Below are 24,814 nucleotides of genomic sequence, written 5' to 3' on the forward strand. Positions count from 1 at the left end.
CTTATCAGGCGAATTATCAGGCTCCGGAGGCTCTTGCTTTCACCCGGATTTAAGCCCCATTGTGCCGATTAGCTCCGTTACTATCTGGATTCTCAATCTTGTGCTTGTTTATGGTTTGATTCTTGAATCTTTCCATGTTTTTGTTCATGGTTCAAGCATTTAGATTGATGATTATGTATTATTGTAAGCCTAAGGGCAAAAAACACTAGTATCCCTTACTTAATAACAACCATTAGTATGTTAATTATGTTTGTAAGGACACTTTGAAGCATTTTCTATGTTAATCCTTGATGATTAGTTTGCAACCTTGTTTATTGATGTTGATTTCTTGATTATAGTTAATAAATCTTGGATGATCAGTATGTGGTTAGTTGAGATATTTGCAAGAAGAAGCTTAATTAATCATGTATTAGTAGACTTTGAACTTGTTTAACTAGTTTAACTTGTTTAAAATATGTGCACCATGATACTAGAAATGGTTAGTGGTTTAATAAGGGGTAATTATTGTTAATCAAGAAAGCTTTCCCTCACGTAAGGACCTTAACGGGTTAAATGGTGGTGTTATGAATTCTTGGCATAAATTGTTAGCTTAGTTAGTAGTTTAGGCCAAAATTGCTATCTTGGTGAATTTATGTTCAAGATTTGTAAAATGAACTCGGTTGTGATTTAATCTAGTTTATGCTTGTCTCGGTGGTTACATTGTGTTTATCGGTGTCACTTTCCTTGATTAAGTGAAATTAGAAAACTCTTAACGGATGACTAACTTTTCTTTAGGGGATTTTCATAGACATTTGTCAATTGGGCATTAAAGAACAATTTTAGGTGGTTAAAGTGTGTTTATCGTTTTAGCTTTCCAAAGAATTGTCATGTTAGGATTCCCGAAAGGGATACTAATTGTCTTGAATAAATGGAAAATTGACCAAGTGTTTTAAGTGACAAAAGCGACTTAGTTCACATACTTTGGTTGTGCATGAAGCAAGGCTATATATTTATTTTCTTATTTGGAGTGTATTATGTTTATGAAAATTTATGTTTTAGTCTTACTCTTAGTTTTAACAAATCACTCACTTATTTTCCTACCGGTAATTTAATGACAACGGTTTAGTATTATTCCTCAGCCCACATCCTTGGATCGACACTTGGTTCTTACCGATACTTTACTACATGTATGACGGGGTACACTTGCCCTTTCGTGTGTGTTTTAATGTTGAAGTATAAATCATTATTATAAATTTAAAACCGAACCGTGTGTAAAATTCAGTGTAAAACATGTGTATACGCGCAGACGTCATGTTTTTGGTGCCGTTGCTGGGGACGTGGCGAGCTTTAGGAACGACCCGAGTCATTATTTTATCGGTGTACATACTTGTGAATATTTGTGAATATTTTCTTGATTATTTATTCGTTTATTTATTTGTTAATATTTCTTGTTTTTGACTTAATTTATTCGTTTTCAAGCTCATTTTAAACACTTGTAAATTTTCATTTCATTTATTTGTTCGAATTCGGACTAATTATTCATTTATTCTTTGAATTTTCAGCTCCGAAACATCATTTTTATACTAGCCGATTTGATTATTTTATTTGTTATGATTTTTATAAAAAATTCGAGCCCATTTTTTGAATTTTTATAAAATGTTAAACCCCTACAGAAATTCTGTTTAAAAAAAACAGCCTTATTATAATAATAAAATATTCATGTGTGTCAATTTTTCGTTTGCAGGTTGATGTCCTCAACCCTCGCTCCCGACGCTGTTGAGCCTTTAGACGAACCTGAGCGTGATATGAGGAGACGTCTTCGTGAGAGATCTCACGCGGTTGCGCTGCAACTCGCAGCTGGTGACGAGCCGGTGGTACCCGCTGAAGCCGAGGGCTCAGGGGACGTAGGAAACATAATCATGGCGGACGACGAGCGACCACTGAATGAGTCGAATCAGCCCGGAGGAACAGGCATGGAGCCAAGCATTATTCGACCTACGATAGACGCACCGCACCTACTTTAGAAATTAAATCTAGTATTATAAATATGGTGCAGAATTCGGTGCAGTTTGACGGACGCGAGCATGAGGATGCCGGACGACATATCGCTCACTTACTCGAAGTATGTTCGACGTTCAAGATTAGGGATGTTTCGGAGGACGTTGTTCGGTTGAGGTTGTTTCCATTCTCGCTGGGTGACAAAGCTAGGGCTTGGCTTATGTCACTTCCTGTCGGGTCTATCAGGACCTGGAATGAGCTGGCGGAGCTATTTATGCAGAAATATTTCCCGCCTGAGAAAACAACCAAGTTAAGGAACCGGATTATGACTTTTCGTCAAGACGAAGGAGAGTCGTTGCACGTGGCCTGGGAGCGATTTAAGGATTTGTTACTTGATGTTCCACACCAAGGTTTCTCCAAAAGGCAGTTGGTTTTGACATTTTACGAAGGGCTTAATTATGACACGCAGGAGAGGTTAGATGTAAATGCAAGAGGCGATCTGGGAACGAAGACGCCAAATGAAGCCTATGCCATCATCGAAAAAGTTGCGTTAAAGTCTAGCTCGCGTCGAGACGGTGAGAGAGGACGAACATCATCATCATCTCGCCCAGGGGTTCATGCTGTGGATGACTACACAACCATTACTGCATAGATCTCAGCTCTTTCGGCGAAGTTTGATAAGTCCCAGATAGCTGCGCAAGCTAGTTCAGGGTGTGACCAGTGCGGAGTGTCACACGAGCTTGGTGCATGCTTTCAGGGGGTTATGTATGAGGGTCAAGAAGAAGTGGATTTTGTGAGCAACCAGGTGAGGCCACAGAACAACCCTTATTGCAATACATACAACCCAGGATGGAGGAATCATACAAATTTTGGGTGGCGGGCGAATGTGGGTAATCAAAACCCATTAGGATTTACCCAGCGGGCTTCAGCACCGCAGCAGGCTCATGGTCAGCAATTCCAGCCTTACAACCAACCTTTCCAGCCACGTCCATATTCATATCAGAACTAGGGCGTAGGGAGTAGTTCCCAGCAGCAAGCCCCTCAGTCAAGTTCTAAGGTGGAAGAAATGATGGCTCAACTTCTTATTAGCTCCACTAGTGACAATTAATTAGCTGAAAAATGACATCAACAAAGCGAAGATCGTTTTCTAGCCCACGAAGGAGAAATGAGGAGTCAGAAAGCCTCGATTCAGAATATCAAGAACCAGGTTGGTCAGCTGGCTAAGATGATGTCGGAGAGACCCCCAGGTGGTCTTACAGGCAACACAGAGCCAAATCCGCGAGGGTATGTAAATGCGGTTATGACCAGGAGTGGCAAGACTACCGGACCCAACATATCGGACTCACAACCGATCACCAAAGCGGTCCCGACTGATACACCGGACGAGGTTCAAGCCAGGCGAGGCTCAGCAAGTACAGCACAAGTCCAGGAGCCAGTCAAAGAGCACACTCCTCCAGTTCCATATCCGGGTAGGCTGAAGAAACAGAAAAACGAAAAACAGTACGGTAAGTTCCTTGAAATGTTTAAACAACTGCACATAAACATACCATTTGTTGAATAGCCCAGATGCCGAAATACGCGAAATTCTTAAAAGACATCCTCTCGAATAAGCAGAAGCTTGAGGACATGTCCTGTGTGGTGATGAATGAAAGCTGCTCTGCCATTCTTCAAAATCGTCTACCCACGAAGATGGGAGATCCGGGTAGTTTTACGCTTACTTGCTTGATTGGAAATATGTCTGTTAGCCATGCATTAGCTGATTGGGGAGCGAGTATCAACCTTATGCCCTATAAGGTTTTTACAAAGTTGGATCTAGGTGAGTCGTCGCCTACACGAATGAGCATTCGACTAGCTGATCGTTCTATCAAGTATCCACGTGGGTTTGTTGAGAATATGCTTGTTAAGATTGACAAGTTTGTGTTTCCCGTGGACTTTGTTATCCTGGATATGGATGAGGACTCTAGGGTGCCTTTGATTCTCTGACGTCCATTCTTGAATACTGCTCGGACCATTGTAGATGTAGCTGCAGGGCAGATTACCCTCCGAGTAAATAATGAGCATGTGACCTTTGACATCAAGCGGTCAATGCAGCACCCACAGAGTTAGGATGATGCACTCTACTATGTTGACATTGTCGACATGTATGTGAGCACACATTTCTAGGGCACGATTGAGGAGATTGATTCGGACACACATCTATTGTGTGGGGACCTAGATGGCTGTCACGGCCCCCGACCCGGTTTGACCCGTTTCTGGAGCCGCGGGACAGAAACCCCGTGATATTTGTTTAATTGAGTTTAGCAGCGGAAATTTAACATCAGGATCGTTGTAAAGCCAAAACTTTTCCCGATTATTTGTATTTCACAATTCGGGATGAAACCCCGATAATTTACAATACATAAGTTTAGTGATAAATCCTTATTTCAATTTTTCTTTATTTTATACTGAGCCACTATTTTAAGCTTGAAATGCTCCTCAGCACTTTTCCTGATTTACAGCAGGTCACCTAAAACATGTTTGAAAAAGATTTTGTCAGCGGGGAAATACTGAGTGAATCATTCATTTTATGAAAACGATAGATTTGTTATAATTTACAGTATTAAGGGTTTTTACATATGTTTATTATCAACCAACATTCAAGAATAGGTATTTGTCACAGACCAGCTCTGTGACTGTGGTCATATCACCATTGGCTGTCCCAATGAGTGACGTATGTCACAATTAGGCTCGCCCACCTAATGTGAAGGAAACAATAATAACAATACTGTGCACAATACCCCACATACCGGCTGTAAATTGGTGATTACATAAACTTAATCACTGTAATTATAACTCTGAAAAATAATTTGGAGTATTGTAAAACAGTTGATAAAAAGAGAATGACTCACATTGCAGATTTAGTACTGACAGAATATGATTTTATCCCTGTTAACCTAATTTTCACAATAATGCACACAAAATAGGGTTAGTGATCAATACAGCAGTTACGATAACTCACGAGATCAAATTCTCACAATGAATGACAAAGGGCAATACTTCAACTCATTTATCGAATTGACGACAAACGACAAAGTATAATGCTTCAACTCATTTATCGAATTATCGACAAACGACAAAGCATAACCCAAAGTGGGCGGCACTTAGACATTCTTTGGATATATTGATCCCGGAAAATGAATCGTAATAGCGATCGAGTAATTACCCTGTTCCGTGGCAGCGACTCGATATTAGTGGGTGTGTGAACGATTTATGTTATAACTCAGTGTATAATTCGAATTTTAACGTCGAACTTCCAGCAGAATTCAAGTGCCACTGCCCCCTATTTATATCTAGATTTTGCCCTCCCTCGCGCCACGCGAAAGAGATAGGTGCACCCGTCGCGTGGCGCGACGGGTCTAGTTTCTAGCTTAGGTTGTTTCGTGTCCAGTAGCTTTGCTGAGTAATTTTGAACGAATTAATTTCACTTTTACAGCAAATTTGAAAGATAAACATCTACTAGGGTTTAACCCCCCTGAGTTTTAGGGGCCCTGATCCTGATTCCGATTGTTACGAAAATTTTAGGGTTAGTGCAGAATTACTTGGGTGTTTCAATTAGGGTTTCCTTATTGACTAATTATCATTCTAATTATGGATGTTAATAATAGTTGTTACATCCTCCCCACCTTAAGAAAAATCTCGTCCTCGAGATTCACTGAAATAGATGAGGATACTTGCGCTTCATCTCGGATTCCAGTTCCCAAGTGTATTCTGGTCCTCTCTTGGAATTCCATTTGACTTTCACCAATACGAGTCGTTTGTGTTTGAGAAACTTGATTTTCCTGTCTTCTATTTGTAAAGGTTTTTCTATGAATTTCAGCTTCTCATTTACCTCTATGTCTTGAAGAGGTACTATCAGAGATTCATCTGATAAACATTTCTTGAGATTGGATACATGAAATACATCATGTACTCCAGCTAGTTCTTCTGGTAGCTGTAAGCGATAAGCAACTGGTCCGATTCGTTGAATCACTGGAAATGGTCCAACATATCGGGGACTCAGTTTTCCTTTCTTTCCAAATCTTACAACTCCTTTCCAAGGAGATACTTTCAGTAGTACTTTGTCTCCTATTTGGAATTCAAGTGGTTTGCGACGATTGTCGGCATAGCTCTTCTGGCGACCTCTGGCTGTTTTCAATCTTTCCTTGATTTGAGTTATCTTGTCTGTGGTTTCTTGCACAATTTCTGGACCTGATAATTGACTTTCTCCTATTTCTGCCCAACATACGGGTGTTCGGCACTTGCGTCCGTATAGTGCCTCGAATGGAGCGGCTTCTATACTTGAATGATAACTATTATTATAGGAGAATTCAATTAATGGTAAATGGTTATCCCAATTACCTCCAAAGTCAATTACACATGCTCGGAGCATGTCTTCTAGAGTTTGGATCGTCCTTTCACTTTGTCCGTCGGTTCGTGGATGATATGCAGTACTTAGATTGAGTCGAGTTCCCATTGATTCTTGGAAACTTGTCCAAAATCGGGAAGTGAAACGACTATCTCTATCCGATACAATGGAGAGCGGGACTCCATGTAAGGATACTATTTCATCCACATACAGCTTGGCTAATCTTTCCATGCTAAAGGTTTCTTTTATTGGTAGAAAATGAGCTGATTTGGTTAATCGATCCACGATTACCCAAATTGCATCATTACCTTTTCTGGTTTTGGGTAACTTAGTAACAAAGTCCATTGTTATGAGTTCCCATTTCCATACAGGCATTTCTAACTGTTGTAGTAAACCTGAGGGTTTCTGGTGTTCGGCTTTAACTTGTGAACAGGTTAAACACTTAGATACGTATTCAGCTATATCCTTTTTCATTCCTATCCACCAGAAATTCTTTCTTAAATCTTGGTACATTTTGTTGTTTCCTGGGTGTACAGTATACCTAGATTTATGAGCTTCTTCTAAAATTTTTGATCTTAAATTTCCTTGTTTAGGTACCCAAATTCTGCTTTGGTGAAATTTCCAAATCCCATCATTTCCTTGTTCCAATTCTTTTAGGTATCCTTTCATTCCTTCGGCATCGTCCTTGATTGCCGTTTTCTGGATTTCCTTCACTTGTTCCCGTAAATCTACTTGTAGGTTTATTCTAAGAGCACGGACTCGCCTTTGTTTTTTCATGATACTTACGACTTAAGGCATCTGCTACTACGTTGGCCTTTCCTTCGTGATATTGAATATCACAGTCGTAATCACTCAGGACTTCCATCCATCTTCTTTGTCTCATGTTTAACTCTTTTTGCCCGAATATATACCTTAAACTCTTATGATCCGTATAAACAGTAAACTTACTTCCATACAGATAATGTCTCCAAATCTTAAGGGCAAAAACTATAGCTCCTAATTCTAAATCATGAGTCGTATAGTTTTCTTCGTGCTTTTTCAATTGTCTGGAGGCATACGCAATTACCTTCTTGCGTTGCATTAACACACATCCGTACCCTAATTTTGAAGCATCGCAATATATTTCAAAATCTTCTGTTCCTTCTGGTAAAGCTAAGATTGGTGCATTGGTTAATTTCTGCTTTAAAATTCTAAAGGCTTCTTCTTGCTTTGGTCCCCATTCAAACTTAGTGGCTTTACAGGTTAGCTTAGTTAATGGTACAGCTATCTTGGAAAAATCCTTAATAAACCGTCTATAATAACCAGCTAATCCTATAAAACTTCTAATTTCCATTGCAGTTTGTGGAACTTTCCAGTTGATAATGGCTTCGATCTTAGCAGGATCCACGTGTATACCTTCGTGATTTACCATGTGGCCTAAGAATTGCACTTCTTGTAGCCAAAATTCACATTTTGAGAACTTAGCGTACAACTTTTCTTTTCTTAACAAAGTTAAGAGTGCATGTAAGTGCTGACAATGTTCGACTTGACTTTTGGAATAAATGAGTATATCGTCAATGAATACGATTACAAATTTATCCAAATATGGTTTACAAATTCTGTTCATCATGTCCATGAATGCAGCTGGGGCATTGGTTAATCCGAAGGGCATGACTGTAAACTCATAATGACCATACCTAGTTCTAAAAGCAGTTTTAGGTATGTCTTCCTCTTGAACTTTCAATTGATGATATCCGGACCTTAAGTCTATCTTAGAAAAATACCTAGCTCCTTGTAATTGATCGAAAAGATCATCAATCCTAGGTAATGGGTATCGATTCTTGATTGTAACCTTATTCAATTCTCTATAATCAATACACATTCTCATTGATCCATCTTTCTTTTTCACAAACAACACTGGTGCACCCCAAGGGGATGAACTAGGTTGTATAAATCCTTTGCTTAGTAATTCATCTAATTGTTTCTTTAGTTCTAGCATTTCGGTAGGAGCTAATCGATAAGGTGCTTTGGCTATCGGTGTAGTTCCTGGAATTAGATGAATCCTAAATTCTACCTCTCTATCTGGTGGTAACCCAGGTAAATCTTCTGGAAATACATCTGAGTATTCTGAGACTACAGGGATTTCCTTGAGTTCCTTACCTTTAGTACAAATGATTACGGAAATCATATATACTATTCCTTGGTTCCGTTCATAATTAGCAACTTTCATTACTGATATGAACTTTAATGGCTTCCGAGGTTTATCTCCTGAAATCTTAATTACCTGTCCATTAGGTGCTTGAATTTCTATAGAGTTCCTATCACAAATGATTTGAGCATGGTTGGCTATTAGCCAATCCATTCCTAACACAACATCGAACTCAGCTAATTTCATAGGCAATAGGTTTGCAACAAATTTATGACCTAAAAGTTCTATTTCTACTTTTTGCAGAACCTGATTGATTTTAACTGAATTCCCATCTGCAGTTTCGACTATAAAAATCTGCCTAACGGTAGTTAATGGTAACTTGAGAGCTTGACAGAATGAAGTATTTATAAAACTTTGGTTTGCACCAGAGTCAAATAATACTTTTGCATAGACGTTGTGGACTAAGAACGTACCGGCGATCACATCCGGAATGAGTTCTGCTTCTTGAGTAGTCAGTTGGAAAGCTCTGGCATTCTTTTTAGTAGTTCCTTCAGCTGCCTTGGTTTTGTTGTCTACCGGGTTGATTAACTTAGGACATTCTGGTTTGATATGTCCAGCTTCCCCACAATTGTAACAAATTATGGACTTCTTTCTGCAGTTTTCTTCCCGATGTCCGGTTGTTTTGCAAAAATTGCAAATTCTATTACATTTTCCAAAATGTCTCTTTTTGCAAATTTTGTAGAATGGTACAGTTGAAGATTGCCCTGTTCCCCTTTGCTTGAAATTACTACTATTACCCATCCTGAATCCTTGGGTAATTTTCTGAGCTAATTCCTTCTTCCTATCTTCATCTCGTGTGCGTATTAGTTCGTCGGTTAAGGTATTAGCTAATTCGACTGCATCGTCAATAGTGCGAGGTCTCGCAGCCTTAACGATATTGCGAATTTCGCTAATTAATCCCCAAATATATCGAGAAATGAGTACCGGTTCTGGCGAAGCCAAGTTAGGTACCACTCTCGCATATTCGAAGAATGTCGAAGTATAACCACGACAATCTACCCCGGTCATTCGATGATTTAGGAACTTATTTGCCATCTGTTCCTTCTCATACTCAGGACAGAATTTTCTTTCGACAAGATTCTTAAATTCTTCCCAAGTCATAGCATATGCCACTCGTCTTCCTTTTGCCTGCAACACTGTGTTCCACCATTCTAGTGCTCCTTCCTTAAACAGATTTGAGGCATACATGACTTGATCTTTTTCAGCACATTTACTTATTGCAATTACTGCTTCGGTTTTCTCTAACCATCGCAGTGTTGCAGTTGCTCCTTCGTTGCCTGCAAATTCAGCGGGTTTACAAGCAAGGAATTCTTTGAAAGTGCAACCAGGTGTTGCAGCCTTTCGTTTCTTAGGACGCTGCGTGTGCTGAGATTCATTGTCATGATTTATATGATCATTGCCCCCGTTTATACTGTTACTGAAATAATCTTCGATGGTATGTTTACTAGGAACGATATGTTGTGGATCGTTTGGATTTTTCATAGCAGCAACGAACATTGGAATTGCATTGGCTATGCCTTGGGCAACCATATTTTCAATATCTTGTTTGGTCATATATTGATCTTCTGGGTGTTGCTCCGATTGATTAACTTCATTTACTGGTTCGTTATCGTGATTTGCCATCTGATGATAATTTATTATAAGTAATTAGCAATTAGCAATTTATACCAATAATTCAAACACTTAAAGCACATAAAGCCAAAATTATCGAGTTCTCGATTCCATTTCATATCAGTATAGTATGCATCAATACACACCGATATTTTACAAGGTTTTATTCATTATGTTACAACTGATTTCACTATTTACTGTTACTATTATACAAAGATAGTTTTACCACCCTCCTACTTGTCATTTTAGAAACGGAGTTCCCTCTCGTCATACTTCCAGGCAATCTGTCCCCCTATTTCCTTAATTCTATTTCCTGCATCCATCAACTCCTCACCGAAATGGCGAAGTTCCGCCAGATTTTCATTGCTCCTCGGTGGATTAGGTAGGGGTTCTGGGTCGAATTGTGGAAGAAACGAGTAAGCGTTATTGACAATATTTTGAAATTGCCAATCCTTTGTCCACCATTCTTCCATTTCTACAGGTTGGTCATGGACTATTGGTTCAGTGATGGTTGTTGCAAAATTCATAGGGATTGGGTTTTCGATAGGATAGGTAAAAATACCCGGACTGGCAGGTTGCATAGTCTCACATTTTTCTAGTAAAATATCTATCTGCTCTTGAAAAGTAATTCTCTTGTTTTGATTAGAACTCTCTCCAACTTCTACCTGAGTTGTTCTAGAACCTTGCCCTATTTCTATTTCTATTTCTTGGGAATACTGATCAAACTGTTCCTCCATTTGCCTAGACTCATTATTGGCTTCAGTTTCCTGTTCTCGCTGATTAGGGTTTTCCTGGATTATAATTGCTTTTCCTTTGTCTAATGGTTTACTAGTCCTAGGAGGTTTTGTAACTGACTTTTTCTTACGTATACGGCTTCCCCATACATAATTTTTCTTTTTCTTTCTTTTTGGTTTGGTCACTGGTGGAGTAGAAGATTTTATAGGTTGGTCCACATCAGCAACATATCCCGTAAATTCATGAGAAACTTCTATATTCACTGGATACAGATTGAGGTTCTGAAAAGCTTCAGATATCTCGTTCATGCTGTGTAGCATATATGCAAAATGCACAAAATATCAAGTTAAAACTTTGGGGCAAAGTTTAACAAATAACATGGAAGTTTTATTGCACACTATTTGTACTAAATACAAGGAAACACATACTCAGTTTTATTTATTTATTTAATGAGAAATACTAGTACTATATTTAGAGTACTTTAAAGATTTGCATTTTCTGCCACGGTAGCTAGCATATATAAATTTGCCCATTTTTCATCTAACTTATCTTCCCAAGGTGATTTATTGATTAAATCCTGGGTTTCCTTTTTAATCCTCTTTTCTCGGATTTGCTCCTTACTTTTCTTAATAATCATACTCCTTTTTCTAGGAGATAATGGATTCTCATACTGTGCTTTACGCACAAATATTCCTTCCTCAGGAATCGTAGGGAGCTTTGAAATTTTAGTTTTGGACGAACTTCCCTCTTCATAAATTGATCTATCTAATTTAAGATAGATATCTTGCAACTTTTGCTTACTCATACTGTAACTAACAAATAATCAGTTAAAAGCATATAAACACATAATCACATAATAGTAATCAGGAAAATTAAGTATTGTTTAAATACTTAATCAGCTTAACTCAGTGGCTCTGATACAACCTTGTTTCTGTCACGGCCCCCGACCCGGTTTGACCCGTTTCCGGAGCCGCGGGACAGAAACCCCGTGATATTTGTTTAATTGAGTTTAGCAGCGGAAATTTAACATCAGGATCGTTGTAAAGCCAAAACTTTTCCCGATTATTTGTATTTCACAATTCGAGATGAAACCCCGATAATTTACAATACATAAGTTTAGTGATAAATCCTTATTTCAAAACATTTTTCTTTATTTTATACTGAGCCACTATTTTAAGCTTGAAATGCTCCTCAGCACTTTTCCTGATTTACAGCAGGTCACCTGAAACATGTTTGAAAAAGATTTTGTCAGCGGGGAAATACTGAGTGAATCATTCATTTTATGAAAACGATAGATTTGTTATAATTTACAGTATTAAGGGTTTTTACATATGTTTATTATCAACCAACATTCAAGAATAGGTATTTGTCACAGACCAGCTCTGTGACTGTGGTCATATCACCATTGGCTGTCCCAATGAGTGACGTATGTCACAATTAGGCTCGCCCACCTAATGTGAAGGAAACAATAATAACAATACTGTGCACAATACCCCACATACCGGCTGTAAATTGGTGATTACATAAACTTAATCACTGTAATTATAACTCTGAAAAATAATTTGGAGTATTGTAAAACACTTGATAAAAAGAGAATGACTCACATTGCAGATTTAGTACTGACAGAATATGATTTTATCCCTGTTAACCTAATTTTCACAATAATGCACACAAAACAGGGTTAGTGATCAATACAGCAGTTACGATAACTCACGAGATCAAATTCTCACAATGAATGACAAAGTGCAATACTTCAACTCATTTATCGAATTGACGACAAACGACAAAGTATAATGCTTCAACTCATTTATCGAATTATCGACAAACGACAAAGCATAACCCAAAGTGGGCGGCACTTAGACATTCTTTGGATATATTGATCCCGGAAAATGAATCGTAATAGCGATCGAGTAGTTACCCTGTTCCGTGGCAGCGACTCGATATTAGTGGGTGTGTGAACGATTTCTGTTATAACTCAGTGTATAATTCGAATTTTAACGTCGAACTTCCAGCAGAATTCAAGTGCCACTGCCCCCTATTTATATCTGGATTTTGCCCTCCCTCGCGCCACGCGAAAGAGATAGGTGCACCCGTCGCGTGGCGCGACGGGTCTAGTTTCTAGCTTAGGTTGTTTCGTGTCCAGTAGCTTTGCTGAGTAATTTTGAACGAATTAATTTCACTTTTACAGCAAATTTGAAAGATAAACATCTACTAGGGTTTAACCCCCCTGAGTTTTAGGGGCCCTGATCCTGATTCCGATTGTTACGAAAATTTTAGGGTTAGTGCAGAATTACTTGGGTGTTTCAATTAGGGTTTCCTTATTGACTAATTATCATTCTAATTATGGATGTTAATAATAGTTGTTACAATGGCATTACGCAAGAGGGCCACAATTTTGAGCAGCCAGTCTATCAGATTAGTGATGATGGTTCCCAGAGTCCGGATCGATTTACAGAGATTGATCGTGAGGATGAAGAAAAGTCGAAGCCTTCGGTTGAAGATCCCCCGTCCTTGGAGCTTAAGGATCTTCCGCCCCATTTGGAGTACGCATTTCTAGACGAGGAGCGCCGTCTGCCGGTTATTATCTTATCATCTTTGACGGACGAGGAAAAGAGCAGACTTCTTAGCGTTTTACAACTTCATATGAAAGCAATCGCTTGGAAGATAATGGATATCAAAGGAATCAATCCCTCCTTCTGTACTCATAAAATTCTTATGGAGGACCATTACAAGCCGTGTGCACAGCCACAGAGACCATTGAACCCAAATATGCAAGAAGTTGTCAAAAGGAGGTGATAAAGTTGCTGGATGCAGGTTTGATCTACCGCATATCCGACTCAGTTTGGGTTAGTCCTGTTCAGGTAGTGCCCAAAAAGGGAGGCGTGACTGTAGTCACAAATGATAGGAATGAGCTTATTCCAGCCCGGACGGTCACAGGATGGTGTGTTTGCATCGATTATCGCAAACTCAATGATGCCACCTCCAAGGACCACTTCCCGCTTCCATTCATTGACCAGATGTTGGAACGTATATCGGGGAAGTCTTATTACTGTTTTCTGGATGGGTTTTCCAGCTACTTTCAGATTCCTATTGCTCCTGAGGATCAGGAGAAGACTACCTTTACCTACCCCTTTGGCACATTCGTCCACCGGCGTATGCCCTTCGGGTGGTGTAATGCACTGGCTACCTTCCAGCGATGCATGGTTGCAATTTTCCATGACATGATCGAGGATTCTATGGAAGTATTCATGGATGACTTTTCAGTATTTGGAGACTCCTTCGATCATTGTCTAGAAAATTTGAAGAAAATGTTAAAGAGGTGTGAAGAAACAAATCTTGTCCTAAACTGGAAAAATGCCGCTTCATGGAGAGAGAGGGCATAGTTCTGGGACATAAGATTTCGCAAGCTGGTATGGAGGTCGACCCAGCTAAAGTTGATATCATTTCACGACTTCCGCCTCCCACCTCTGTGAGAGCGATACGGAGCTTTCTCGGTCATGCGGGGTTCTACAGGCTATTCATCAGGGATTTTTCAAAGATCGCCAGGCCTATGACCTGTCTGTTGGAGAAAGATGCTCCGTTTATCTTTGGAGATGATTGCTTGAAGGCTTTTGACCTTCTCAAGAAAAAGTTGATTGAGGCACCTATTTTAGTCGCGCCTTACTGGAGTCTGCCATTCGAAATTATGTGCAACGTGCGCGATTTCGCTATAGGGGCCGTTCTGGGACAAAGGAAGGAAAAGCACTTTCAGCCGATCTATTATGCGAGCAAGACTCTTCACGACGCTCAGGAGAATTATATCACGACAGAAAAAGAGCTCTTGACGATTGTTTTTGCATTTGACAAATTTAGATCGTATTTGGTGCTTTCAAAAACAATTGTGTATACTGATCACGCAACCATCAGATACCTGTTCAGCAAACAGGACGCCAAACCGCGTCTCATCAGATGGATCTTATTGCTGCAGGAGTTTGATATCGAAATTCAAGACAAAAAGTGTTCTTTGAATGTAGCGGCTGACCATCTCTCTCGATTAGAGCATGGAGACATCAATGACACGCGTTGGGATTCAATCAATGACAACTTCCCACACGAGTCGTTGATGAGTGTCGAGATGTGCGATAAGTCGCCTTGGTTCGCCGACTTTGCGAACTATCTTGCTTGCGGGATTCTGATTAAGGGATTAACTCACCAACAAAAGAGAAAATTCTTTGCGGACATCAAGCACTACATTTGGGACGACCCTTACTTGTTTAGGGTTGGTGCTGATCAGATGATTAGAAGACGTGTGTCGGGAAAAGAGGCAACTGACATTCTACGCCACTGTCACGAGGGACCTACCGGAGGTCACCATGGAGCCAATTTCACCGCTAAGAAGGTGCTTGATTCAGGGTTTTAATGGCCGACAATATTCCGTGATGCGCAGAAGTGGGTCAGTGCGTGCGACGCCTGCCAGAGGGCGGCAAATATATCGCCACACAACGAAATGCCTCAAAATTGGATACAAGTATGTGAAGTCTTTGATATCTGGGGGATAGACTTCATGGGACCATTCCCCCCCTCACGAGGAAAGAAATATATCCTGGTTGCTGTTGAATATGTATCGAAGTGGGCCGAAGCACAGGCTTTGCCCACCAATGATGCCAAGGTAGTCGTGAGGTTTCTGAAGAGTTTGTTTGCCCGGTTTGGTTCACCAAAGGAGCTTATCAGTGACAGAGGGACACACTTTTGCAACACTTAGCTGGAGAGAGCTCTGTCCCATTATGGTGTGCATCACCGTTTATTCACACCCTATCATCCACAAACAAGCGGGCAAGTGGAGGTGACGAACCGAGGGTTGAAAAGAATCCTTGAGCGGTCGGTAGGTGCAAACCGCAAGGATTGGTCAGACAAACTAGATGAAGCACTGTGGGCTTTCCGTACGGCGTACAAGACGCTATTAGGACTACTCCCTTTAGGCTTGTTTACGGAAAAGCATGCCATTTACCTGTGGAGTTGGAGCACAAGGCGATGTGGGCTCTCAAAACTGCAAATCTGGATCTAAAAACCGGAGGTGAAGCCCGGTTCCTTCAGCTTCATGAATTAGAGGAGCTACGATAACACGCTTATGAAAACTCCATGTTATATAAAGAACGCACCAAGAGATTGCATGACAAACGCTTGAAGGACCATAAACAATTCCAAGCGGGAGATCTTGTCCTACTCTACAACTCGAGGTTGCGTCTATTTCCAGGGAAGTTGCATTCGTGTTGGACGGGTCCGTATACGGTAAAGGAGGTATTTTCGTATGGGACTGTAGCGATTGAGAACGCGGACGGCGTAATTTTAAAGGTGAATGGGCATCCCTTAAATCTCTATGTTGTCGGGCCGATTGAGTCGGCGGTGGAGGTTATCGAACTCCACGCCCCGCATACATCATAAGTGTGGGGAGGAGAGTCTACGCTACTGACTCGAGGATCAAAAATGTAGCAAGAGCGTCTTATGCGCTTTAGGGGTAAAACTGTCTAAGATTATGTTTTTGCCATTTTGTCGTATTTTTGGTGTGTTTGGTGGTTTTCGTAGTCGTGTACAGTTTTTAATCATGCCGGACGAAGGATCTACGTTAGAATAATGTTAAAACAGTTTGCGTATTGCAAAAATGGCGGAAAATGGTCGGAAAAGATGCTGAAAATGGGTTCTGCAATGAAAAGACTGATCTGCAGATATGGCACGACCGTGCGACGGGTCGCACGACCGTGCCAATGTAAGCCGGCGCCCCGAGTCGCACCTACCGTGCATTCGAGAACAACGTGCCAGGATCAGTAAACACCGAAGACGCACGACCGTGCGTCTGGTCGCACGACCGTGCGACATGCCAGCGGCAGTTTTGTTCAAGCACTATATAAAGCCCTTATCTGCACCCCATTCTCACAGTTCGCGAACCCTAACTGCACCATCGTTCCTGGCCGACTTCTTCTCCAAAATCCCACCATTTTTTGCACGGTTTCTCAGATCCTTTAAGCACGGTATGTATTTCTTGTTGTTCTTCAGTTTTAATCTCGTTTTAGGCTTAGATTTTCCAGATTTCTTCAAGGTTTTTTAGGGTTCTCTTCATAAACACAATTGAAACCCTAACCCTTGCTAGAATTAGGCAATTCGTGAACAACCAGTCGGTTTCCTAGCCCCCGTTTGACCGAAATTTGTTGATTTTCGGAAAAAATTTGCTGTTCTGATTCGGGGGTTGAAAATCTGCAGAAAACCGCGTCGCACGGTCGTTCCGTGGGTGGCACGGTCGTTCAGTTGCGGTTGTTCACGATGTTCGCTGTGGTCTCGGTGACGCATGGGGGTGCAATTGATCGCACGTCCGTGCATTTCCGACATGTGCCGACCACCATTACTGATCCCGGTGACGCACGCCCGTGCGATTTGCCTAGATCAGTTGGACAGAAGCTTCATAATAATGTGTTAGGCTGTTTCGGAAGAAATTTTTCTTGCTCCTTTTTGTCTAACAGTGATTCCTCATGCAGATAGACCATCCTTTTCTCCACTTCGACGAAAAAAACGTGCGGGACCAACTTTGCCTTCGACGAAAAAATCAGCATTCCAAGGAGATTGGATTGGGATGTGATGCCGGAGTTGAACCAATGCAACCGGCTTGAAAATATGTAAACACCTCTGTTTTTGAGATTGGTCAACATTGACCGGCCAATTTATCTGGAGCTCACGTTGGAATTCTTCGCTACCTACTCATATAAGAAGCCAAAAGCAAGCAGAAATCCAGACTTCCGCCATAAGAAACGCATCAATTTCAGGTTGGGGGGTAATTGGCACAACTGGACCATCGGAAGGTTGGGTCGAAGACTCGGTATTTACACTGACGAAGACATGAACTCCGAGTTCTTCGCCAATCAATCCACCTTCCCTAGCGAAGAGGAGCGAGGTGATTTTTGGGCACGGATTGCGGTTGGCCCAGTATATGATCCTCGGGTAGCCAAAGCTTCAAGATTGCGAGACCCTTTGCTTAGGGTTATGCACCACATTTTTAGCCACACCATTACAGGGCGCATGGACAGTTTGGGAAACTGTCCCACACCGGATATCATATTTTTGTATGCGCTCACGGAGGGGGTCCAGTATATGATCCTCGGGTAGCCAAAGCTTCAAGATTGCGAGACCCTTTGCTTAGGGTTATGCACCACATTTTTAGCCACACCATTACAGGGCGCATGGACAGTTTGGGAAACTGTCCCACACCGGATATCATAGTTCAGGCAGGACCGCTAGCAGTCAGATGCATGGTGGTCAATACGTCACCCAAATCGCCTACGCTACGGGTATTATGACTGAAGAAGTGGTTGAAGGTCTTACTTTGGTTACTGAAGGTACGTATGTGGATATCCGTTCTTTGAAGGCTATGGGGATAATCGCGGAGACCGACAACAGAGATAGGTTAAAGGGATTAGACAACGAGGTCTGGGACCCGTTGCCACCAGAGCCAGCGGATGATGATGATGAGGTTATGCATGACGAGGAGGAGGAGGAGCATCAGCAGCCATCACACACACCACCACATCAGGAGCCTTAGCAGTTCCAGCACTAGCCTCCCGGCATCCCGTCATATCCTGAGTTTTATGGTCAATTCCAACAGATGCAGATTAACAAAGAGCAGCAGCGGGTCAACATAGAGCAGCTGAGAGTTAATCAAGAGCAGTTGAGAGCCAACCAGGACGCGATGCGGGCGAATCAGGATTTCATGCGCCAAGAGGTGCATGCTGGGTTTTCGTACATATTTGAGGGTCTTCAGAACGCCTACCCCAACTACTTTGGTGAGCCCCCACAGTTCCCATTCGGGAACACAGGCGACTATGGCGGGGCTGGCGCATCGGGCACGGGTGGAGGTGTCGATGATGAGTAGTGGTGGAGTTCTGAGCTGGTGGTTGTGGTAGTTTTTTAGGAGTCTATTTTGGGTGTTCATTTTGGGTTCTTATTGCAAACACCCGCGGTTATGTATTTTGTTTTTCAGACATTATGGTTTATTTGCTTTGTTTATGTATGGATATTTAGTACTCTTTTTATTTTCTAGTTATGGTTTGTGTTGCAATTAGATTGTCTCGCCTGCTGTTTTGTTTTACTTTGCTTTGCTTTGTGACATCCATACAGATCTTTGATGCAAATCTTGGACCGAAAAGACACGGCAGAATCAACTTTGGAGCCAACCTTGGAGCCTCGTTTTATCTCAGTCATCTTCAGGGGAGTGTTATTCTCCTTTTTCTCTATATACTGGGTTTCGCATCGGGGACAATGCGAAGTTCAAGTGTGGGGAGGGGTTTTAACATTTTGACTTTGTTTGTCCTAAAAAAAATCAATCAAAGCTTTTGTACATATTTTTAATAAATAAACCGGTTAGTTGTTGTTTTAGAAAGCTTCAGATATGACAAAAACCCAACAAGCCAAATAAATTTTGAAAAAAATAACTAAAAAAACGTGACAAACAAAGAATGACTTGCATGATAATTTTCACACTTTTACCCATTCCTTCCGTTATGTGAGCATATTTGAGCCTTAAATTTGTTATATGTTTGTTCATTTCGGAGTAGGAGTGAGCCGGATGTCACGTGTAGTTTAGAACTTGTCACTAGCATGCTTTTTAAGACCATAAATGTGTGAAATTGTGTAGAAATGATAGAGGCACATAGAAAACCCTTTGTTGCTAGCCTTTTTCTTTGTTTTATCTTTCCCTGGACCCTACACTACCCATTAGGATTAACCATGTCGAGCCTTTCCCGTGTTTTTCTTTTGTTTACCCAACCAATTCACCCACTTAGCCAAATTTAACCTTTTTATTTTTAAACCCTTTTGTGTTAAAACTCGGTTAAAAATCGTTTAACTAGCGTTTCTTGTAGTTAGTTGTTCATTGTACAAAGCCATTAGAATATATATAAAAAAATCAAATAAATCAGAAAATCAAACACCCTAAAATAGGGTAAAGTAGACAAAATTCGAGCAATTTTAAGTGCTAAAATGATGAAATTTCGTTGATGAGCTCGATACCACAAAAAGTCGCCTTTTTAAGGCATTAGTATATATAGTTTAGTTGTTTTACGCTTGTTAAACGTGATTACCGAGTTTTAACCATTTAGTCACTTTAAAATTCCCATTCCGTGCCCTTCACCCAAGCCTTTCGTTACAACCCGTAAAGACCTCTTGATTTGCACTTTTTCGCATGTTAGTTGGTGGAGATAAGATCTTGTGACAAGCTTATGATATTACACGTTTCATTGACTAGGCATTGAGTGTTTACACATACACATTTTATGTATGTTTCACAAATATAACCGAGTGTGTGTGAACACTGTGAGGTGTGTGAAGATTAGCATGCTAAGTCAATCGGAGAGAAGTCACGGCTTTATGGTTATCTTTACATATATTGGCATGTGCTTGTTTGGTTTGAATCATTTGATGTTGCCTTTCGAAAAACCGGCTAACCGTATGTTTGTTTATTAGTAGGTAATTTGTAAATACTTGTTCTCGTTAGAAATTATCTTTTATTACATTTTAATTTTAGCTTGCTTGAGGACAAGCAAGGTTCAAGTGTGGGGAGGTTTGATATTCACCAAATTACATATGTTTTATTCCCCCATTTTACCCCCATTTTACGCGTTTTTTGCCGTAAAACCGAGAATCAGATACTTAATCGGGTTTATTTTTGTTTACAGGCCTAAAACAGCGTGCCAAACAAGAAGATGATGAAAACGAGGATTTTCCGGGCGAAACGGCTGAGCTGCGAAGATTCTGTGGAAAAATTTGATCTGGGCGAGTTGCACGGTCGTGCGTTTGGTGGCACTCCCGTGCCTATCCGACAACAGGGCTCATCTCGGCAATGCACAGCCAGTGCGATCAGGAGTGCAAGGCATCTTCGGGAACGCATGACCGTGCGACAGAAGGAACCCCCGTGCCGATCCGACACCAAGCCCCAGCCCGGCAATGCACTGCCTGTGCAGCTGGTCGTGCCGTCCTAACCTCGGAGATGCACGCTCGTGCAACCAATGGCACGCCCAAGATTTGCTGATATCACACGGTATGGTGAACAGTAACTTAAAGTGAACGGTCGTGCACTTTAATCGCACGACCGTGCGATCTGAAAAAGTTATAAGAAACAGAAGGCAGCAATCAGTTCGACATTTTGGACTTTTGGGAGCTCATCAGGCGAATTATCAGGATCCGGAGGCTCTTGCTTTCACCCGGATTCAAGCCCCATTGTGCCGATTAGCTCCGTTACTATCTGGATTCTCAATCTTGTGCTTGTTTATGGTTTGATTCTTGAATCTTTCCATGTTTTTGTTCATGTTTCAAGCATTTAGATTGATGATTATGTATTATTGTAAGCCTAAGGGCAAAAAACACTAGTATCCCTTGCTTAATAACAACCATTAGTATGTTAATTATGTTTGTAATGACACTTTGAAGCATTTTCTATGTTAATCCTTGATGATTAGTTTGTAACCTTGTTTATTGATGTTGATTTCTTGATTATAGTTAATTATCTTGGATGACTAGTATGTGGTTAGTTGAGATATTTGCAAGAAGAAGCTTAATTAATCACGTATTAGTAGTCTTTGAACTTGTTTAACTAGTTTAACTTGTTTAAAATGTGTGCACCATGATACTAGAAATGGTTAGTGGTTTAATAAGGGGTAATTATTGTTAATCAAGAAAGCTTTCCCTCATGTAAGGACCTTAATGGGTTAAATGGTGTTGTTATAAATTCTTGGCATAAATTGTTAGCTTAGTTAGTAGTTTAGGCCAAAATTGTTATCTTGGTGAATTTATGTTCAAGATTTCTAAAATGAACTCGGTTGTGATTTAATCTAGTTTATGCTTGTCTCGGTGGTTACATTGTGTTTATCGGTGTCACTTTCCGTGATTAAGTAAAGTTAGAAAACTCTTAACGGATGACTAACTTTTCTTTAGGGGATTTTCATAGACATTTGTCAATTGGGCGTTAAAGAACAATTTTAGGTGGTTAAAGTGTGTTTATCGTTTTAGCTTTCCAAAGAATTGTCATGTTAGGATTCCCGAAAGGGATACTAATTGTCTTGAATAAATGGAAAATTGACCAAGTGTTTTAAGTGACAAAACCGACTTAGTTCACATACTTTGGTTGTGCATGAAGCAAGGCTATATATTTATTTTCTTATTTGGAGTCTATTATGTTTATGAAAATTTATGTTTTAGTAAGAAGTTTAAACAAATCACTCCCTTATTTTCTTACCGGTAATTTAATGACAACGGTTTAGTATTATTCCTCCGCCCACATCCTTGGATCGACACTTGTTTCTTACCGATACTTTACTACATGTATGACGGGGTACACTTGCCCTTTCGTGTGTGTTTTAATGTTGAAGTACAAATCGTTTTTATAAATTTAAAACCAAACCGTGTGTAAAATTCAGTGTAAAAACATGTGTATACGCGCACACGTCATGCACCCATTGCAGACGTAGTATAGTGATGGCAAGATACCGAGGTCGTCCAAGGAAACAAGAGCTTTTAGTACCGACTTATCGTTAACGTCCAATCTAACCAAATTTTGATAAAAAGTTTTGAGAGTTATAAAAAGATAAACTAGAAAATAAAAATAATAAAAATATAAGGAAAAGGAATAGACAAAAAGGAATCACTTCGTTCCAACTCCTCTTTTATGTATCCTTTAATGATTTCCGCGGTTTGGACATTTTTAGAGATTATCTTTAAGTTATAGTAGTAGGCCCCCTTCCAGGTAGCGTTACCCTCAACCTATTCATCTGAGTCTGCAGGGTTATAGTCCTACAAGGTCGGATTATTGAAAGATAATTAAGTAAGTTATTAATGCGAAAAGTGGTAGGCCTCCTTCCAGGCAGTGTTACCCTCAACCTATTGGTCTGAGTCAGCAAGGATTCAGTCCTGCATGGTCGGTTTAGTGTTTTAATAGTAGTTTATAGATAAGGGATTCAAGCGGTTCTTACTTCTCCCGAGGCGGTTAAGACCTACCTCTCGTGAAGTCCTACTAAGCATGAACAAGGTTCTCGCAGGACCTATACACTAAACGAGACAAGAATTTACCCAACCACCCTTCTAACCCCCTTCCAGACAGTTAACGTGCTTTATATAGACTGTAAAGACACGAATGAGTAAATCAACAAAACATGAAGAATGATTAAATTAAATTCACCTTCAATATAGAAAAATAGTTATTAAAGTCATTAATACACACCCAAATAAAAAGGTGCCAAAGGTTGGAAATCAAAAAGTAATACATAAAAGATTTGTCTTCACCAAGTGATGTAAGAATTTAGCCAAGCATGACCTTTCTGACAAGAACTCTTACGATTGATCTTGGATCCTGAGACTACTACACACTCTAAAAGATGGAAGATGGATGATGGTGGTGGGTGTTGGTGTTGTAGTGGTGGTGGAGTGGTGACGAGTGTGAGAGAAGTGGTTTGCCAAGTGATGAGTTAGAATGAAACTAAGCACCCTTATTTATAGCTGAAGTCAGACTATTCACACGGCCCCGTGGCCTTCCTTCTCTCTCTTCTTCATTAATTGTAGTGTCAGGTCTTGTACTAACACGACCCCTTGTGTCAACGACATGGCCCGTGACAATTGTACTTGCTGTACTATCTCAGATTCTGCGAATCTTAGAGTTGACCACGCCCCGTGTTGAATCATAGGTGTCACTGCAAACCTTGTCAAGGGAGCCACTAAATCTAATCAGCCCAAAAACAATAAGAACAAGTAAACCAAAAAACACAGATAGATGCACAACAATAATGCAACATAGAGACTCCATCAAAGCGGTCTGACTAACTCGGCAACAACAATGCCTAGACTCACAAATGCAACAAAAATGTAAAAAATTGTAAAGAAAGGTCAAGAAATAATCTAACCAAGAGCGTATAACTCCAAGCAATCAGGTTGTAGCCTTCACTTAGGGCTACACACTAATAAGAAGAATCAGCTACACTGACTGGTTGGTTTGCTTTGTAACCTTATAGGGTTACAAAGACCAACACAGACCTTCACTTAGAGAGACTTCTTGAAAATATTCCCAAACCCTAGATTAGGGGTTCAGCTTCCAACAGTCTTCTTGAATAACCCAAGAAACCCTAGATCTGAAGTTGGCAAATCAAAGATCTACCAAGGCTCACTCAGATCTATACCTCATCCAACAGATCAAGTCAGATCTATACAGATCTAACTTCAGAAAACACAGCGGAATGGAACAAACCCAAGAGCTCACAAGAGGAGCTCTAATACCATGTCAAAACAATGATATCAAGATGATAATCGACAAGACCCAAACCAAATATTATTCACCCAAAAGATCCAAAGATTACGACAAAAGAATGAGTCGATGATACAAGAATCAACAACTCTCAACCCTCAGCTACAGATGATTATCAGACACTTAACTAGATCTCACACAAATCACTAAAACAAGATGAATTAGTGATAATAAACAGGAAACCCTAAGCACTTTCTAGAGAGGGAAACGACAGAGACTGATAAAAAAATATCTGAGTTATGATCCCAATAATGCTAAGGGTTTCCTTTTTATAGAGACCCACTATCTACTTTGGGTAACCGGGTAACCCGGACTTTATAACAAGAGACTCTGTTATACAGTCTTCAACCAGCAACAACTCTTTCCGCCCACAGCATCAGCCCATCTATGCAGCAAAGTAAGCCCAATCCCCAATTCTTTTAAGCCCACAGTCCAGACCTCATAAGCGAAAAACATAAGAAATATTATAACATGTTTAAAACTTATGTTAAACTGTAAGTAATTAAAATATATCTAACATATTATTTTAACAATCTCTCTTATTACTTGTTAATTTTTAAGAGGAAAGAAATTTTATTTGGGTTGTGTTCTCTGACATTGAGTAACAAGTGAC

The 24,814-nt window shown here is 40.3% G+C and overlaps 1 protein-coding gene and 1 long non-coding RNA gene across 2 annotated transcripts; one reads left to right on the forward strand and one right to left on the reverse strand.

Moving 5' to 3' along the window:
* The first annotated feature begins 3,205 nt into the window (after positions 1–3,205).
* Positions 3,206–3,960, forward strand: LOC110892572. The gene is made up of 2 exons (XM_022139729.1): positions 3,206–3,482; positions 3,539–3,960. Exons 1-2 carry the CDS (start codon positions 3,206–3,208, stop codon positions 3,958–3,960), a joined length of 699 nt encoding a protein of 232 aa, XP_021995421.1.
* Positions 3,961–23,067: 19,107 nt separating this feature from the next.
* LOC118479805 lies at positions 23,068–24,452 on the reverse strand. The gene is made up of 2 exons (XR_004860864.1): positions 23,804–24,452; positions 23,068–23,601 (listed from the first exon to the last, which is right to left on the reverse strand). It is a non-coding gene; the product is annotated as an uncharacterized LOC118479805 (long non-coding RNA).
* Between the last annotated feature and the right edge of the window lie 362 nt (positions 24,453–24,814).

Source organism: Helianthus annuus, chromosome 6, assembly GCF_002127325.2.
Source record: "Helianthus annuus cultivar XRQ/B chromosome 6, HanXRQr2.0-SUNRISE, whole genome shotgun sequence".
In the NCBI taxonomy this organism is placed as follows: domain Eukaryota; kingdom Viridiplantae; phylum Streptophyta; class Magnoliopsida; order Asterales; family Asteraceae; genus Helianthus; species Helianthus annuus.

Excerpts from the sequence above, each read along its gene's own strand:
- LOC110892572 (XM_022139729.1), top strand. The coding sequence starts at position 3,206 with ATGTCGGAGAGACCCCCAGGTGGTCTTACAGGCAACACAGAGCCAAAT. Across the intron at positions 3,483-3,538 it reads GAAAAACGAAAAACAGTACG|CCCAGATGCCGAAATACGCG; the intron begins GTAAGTTCCTTG and ends TTTGTTGAATAG.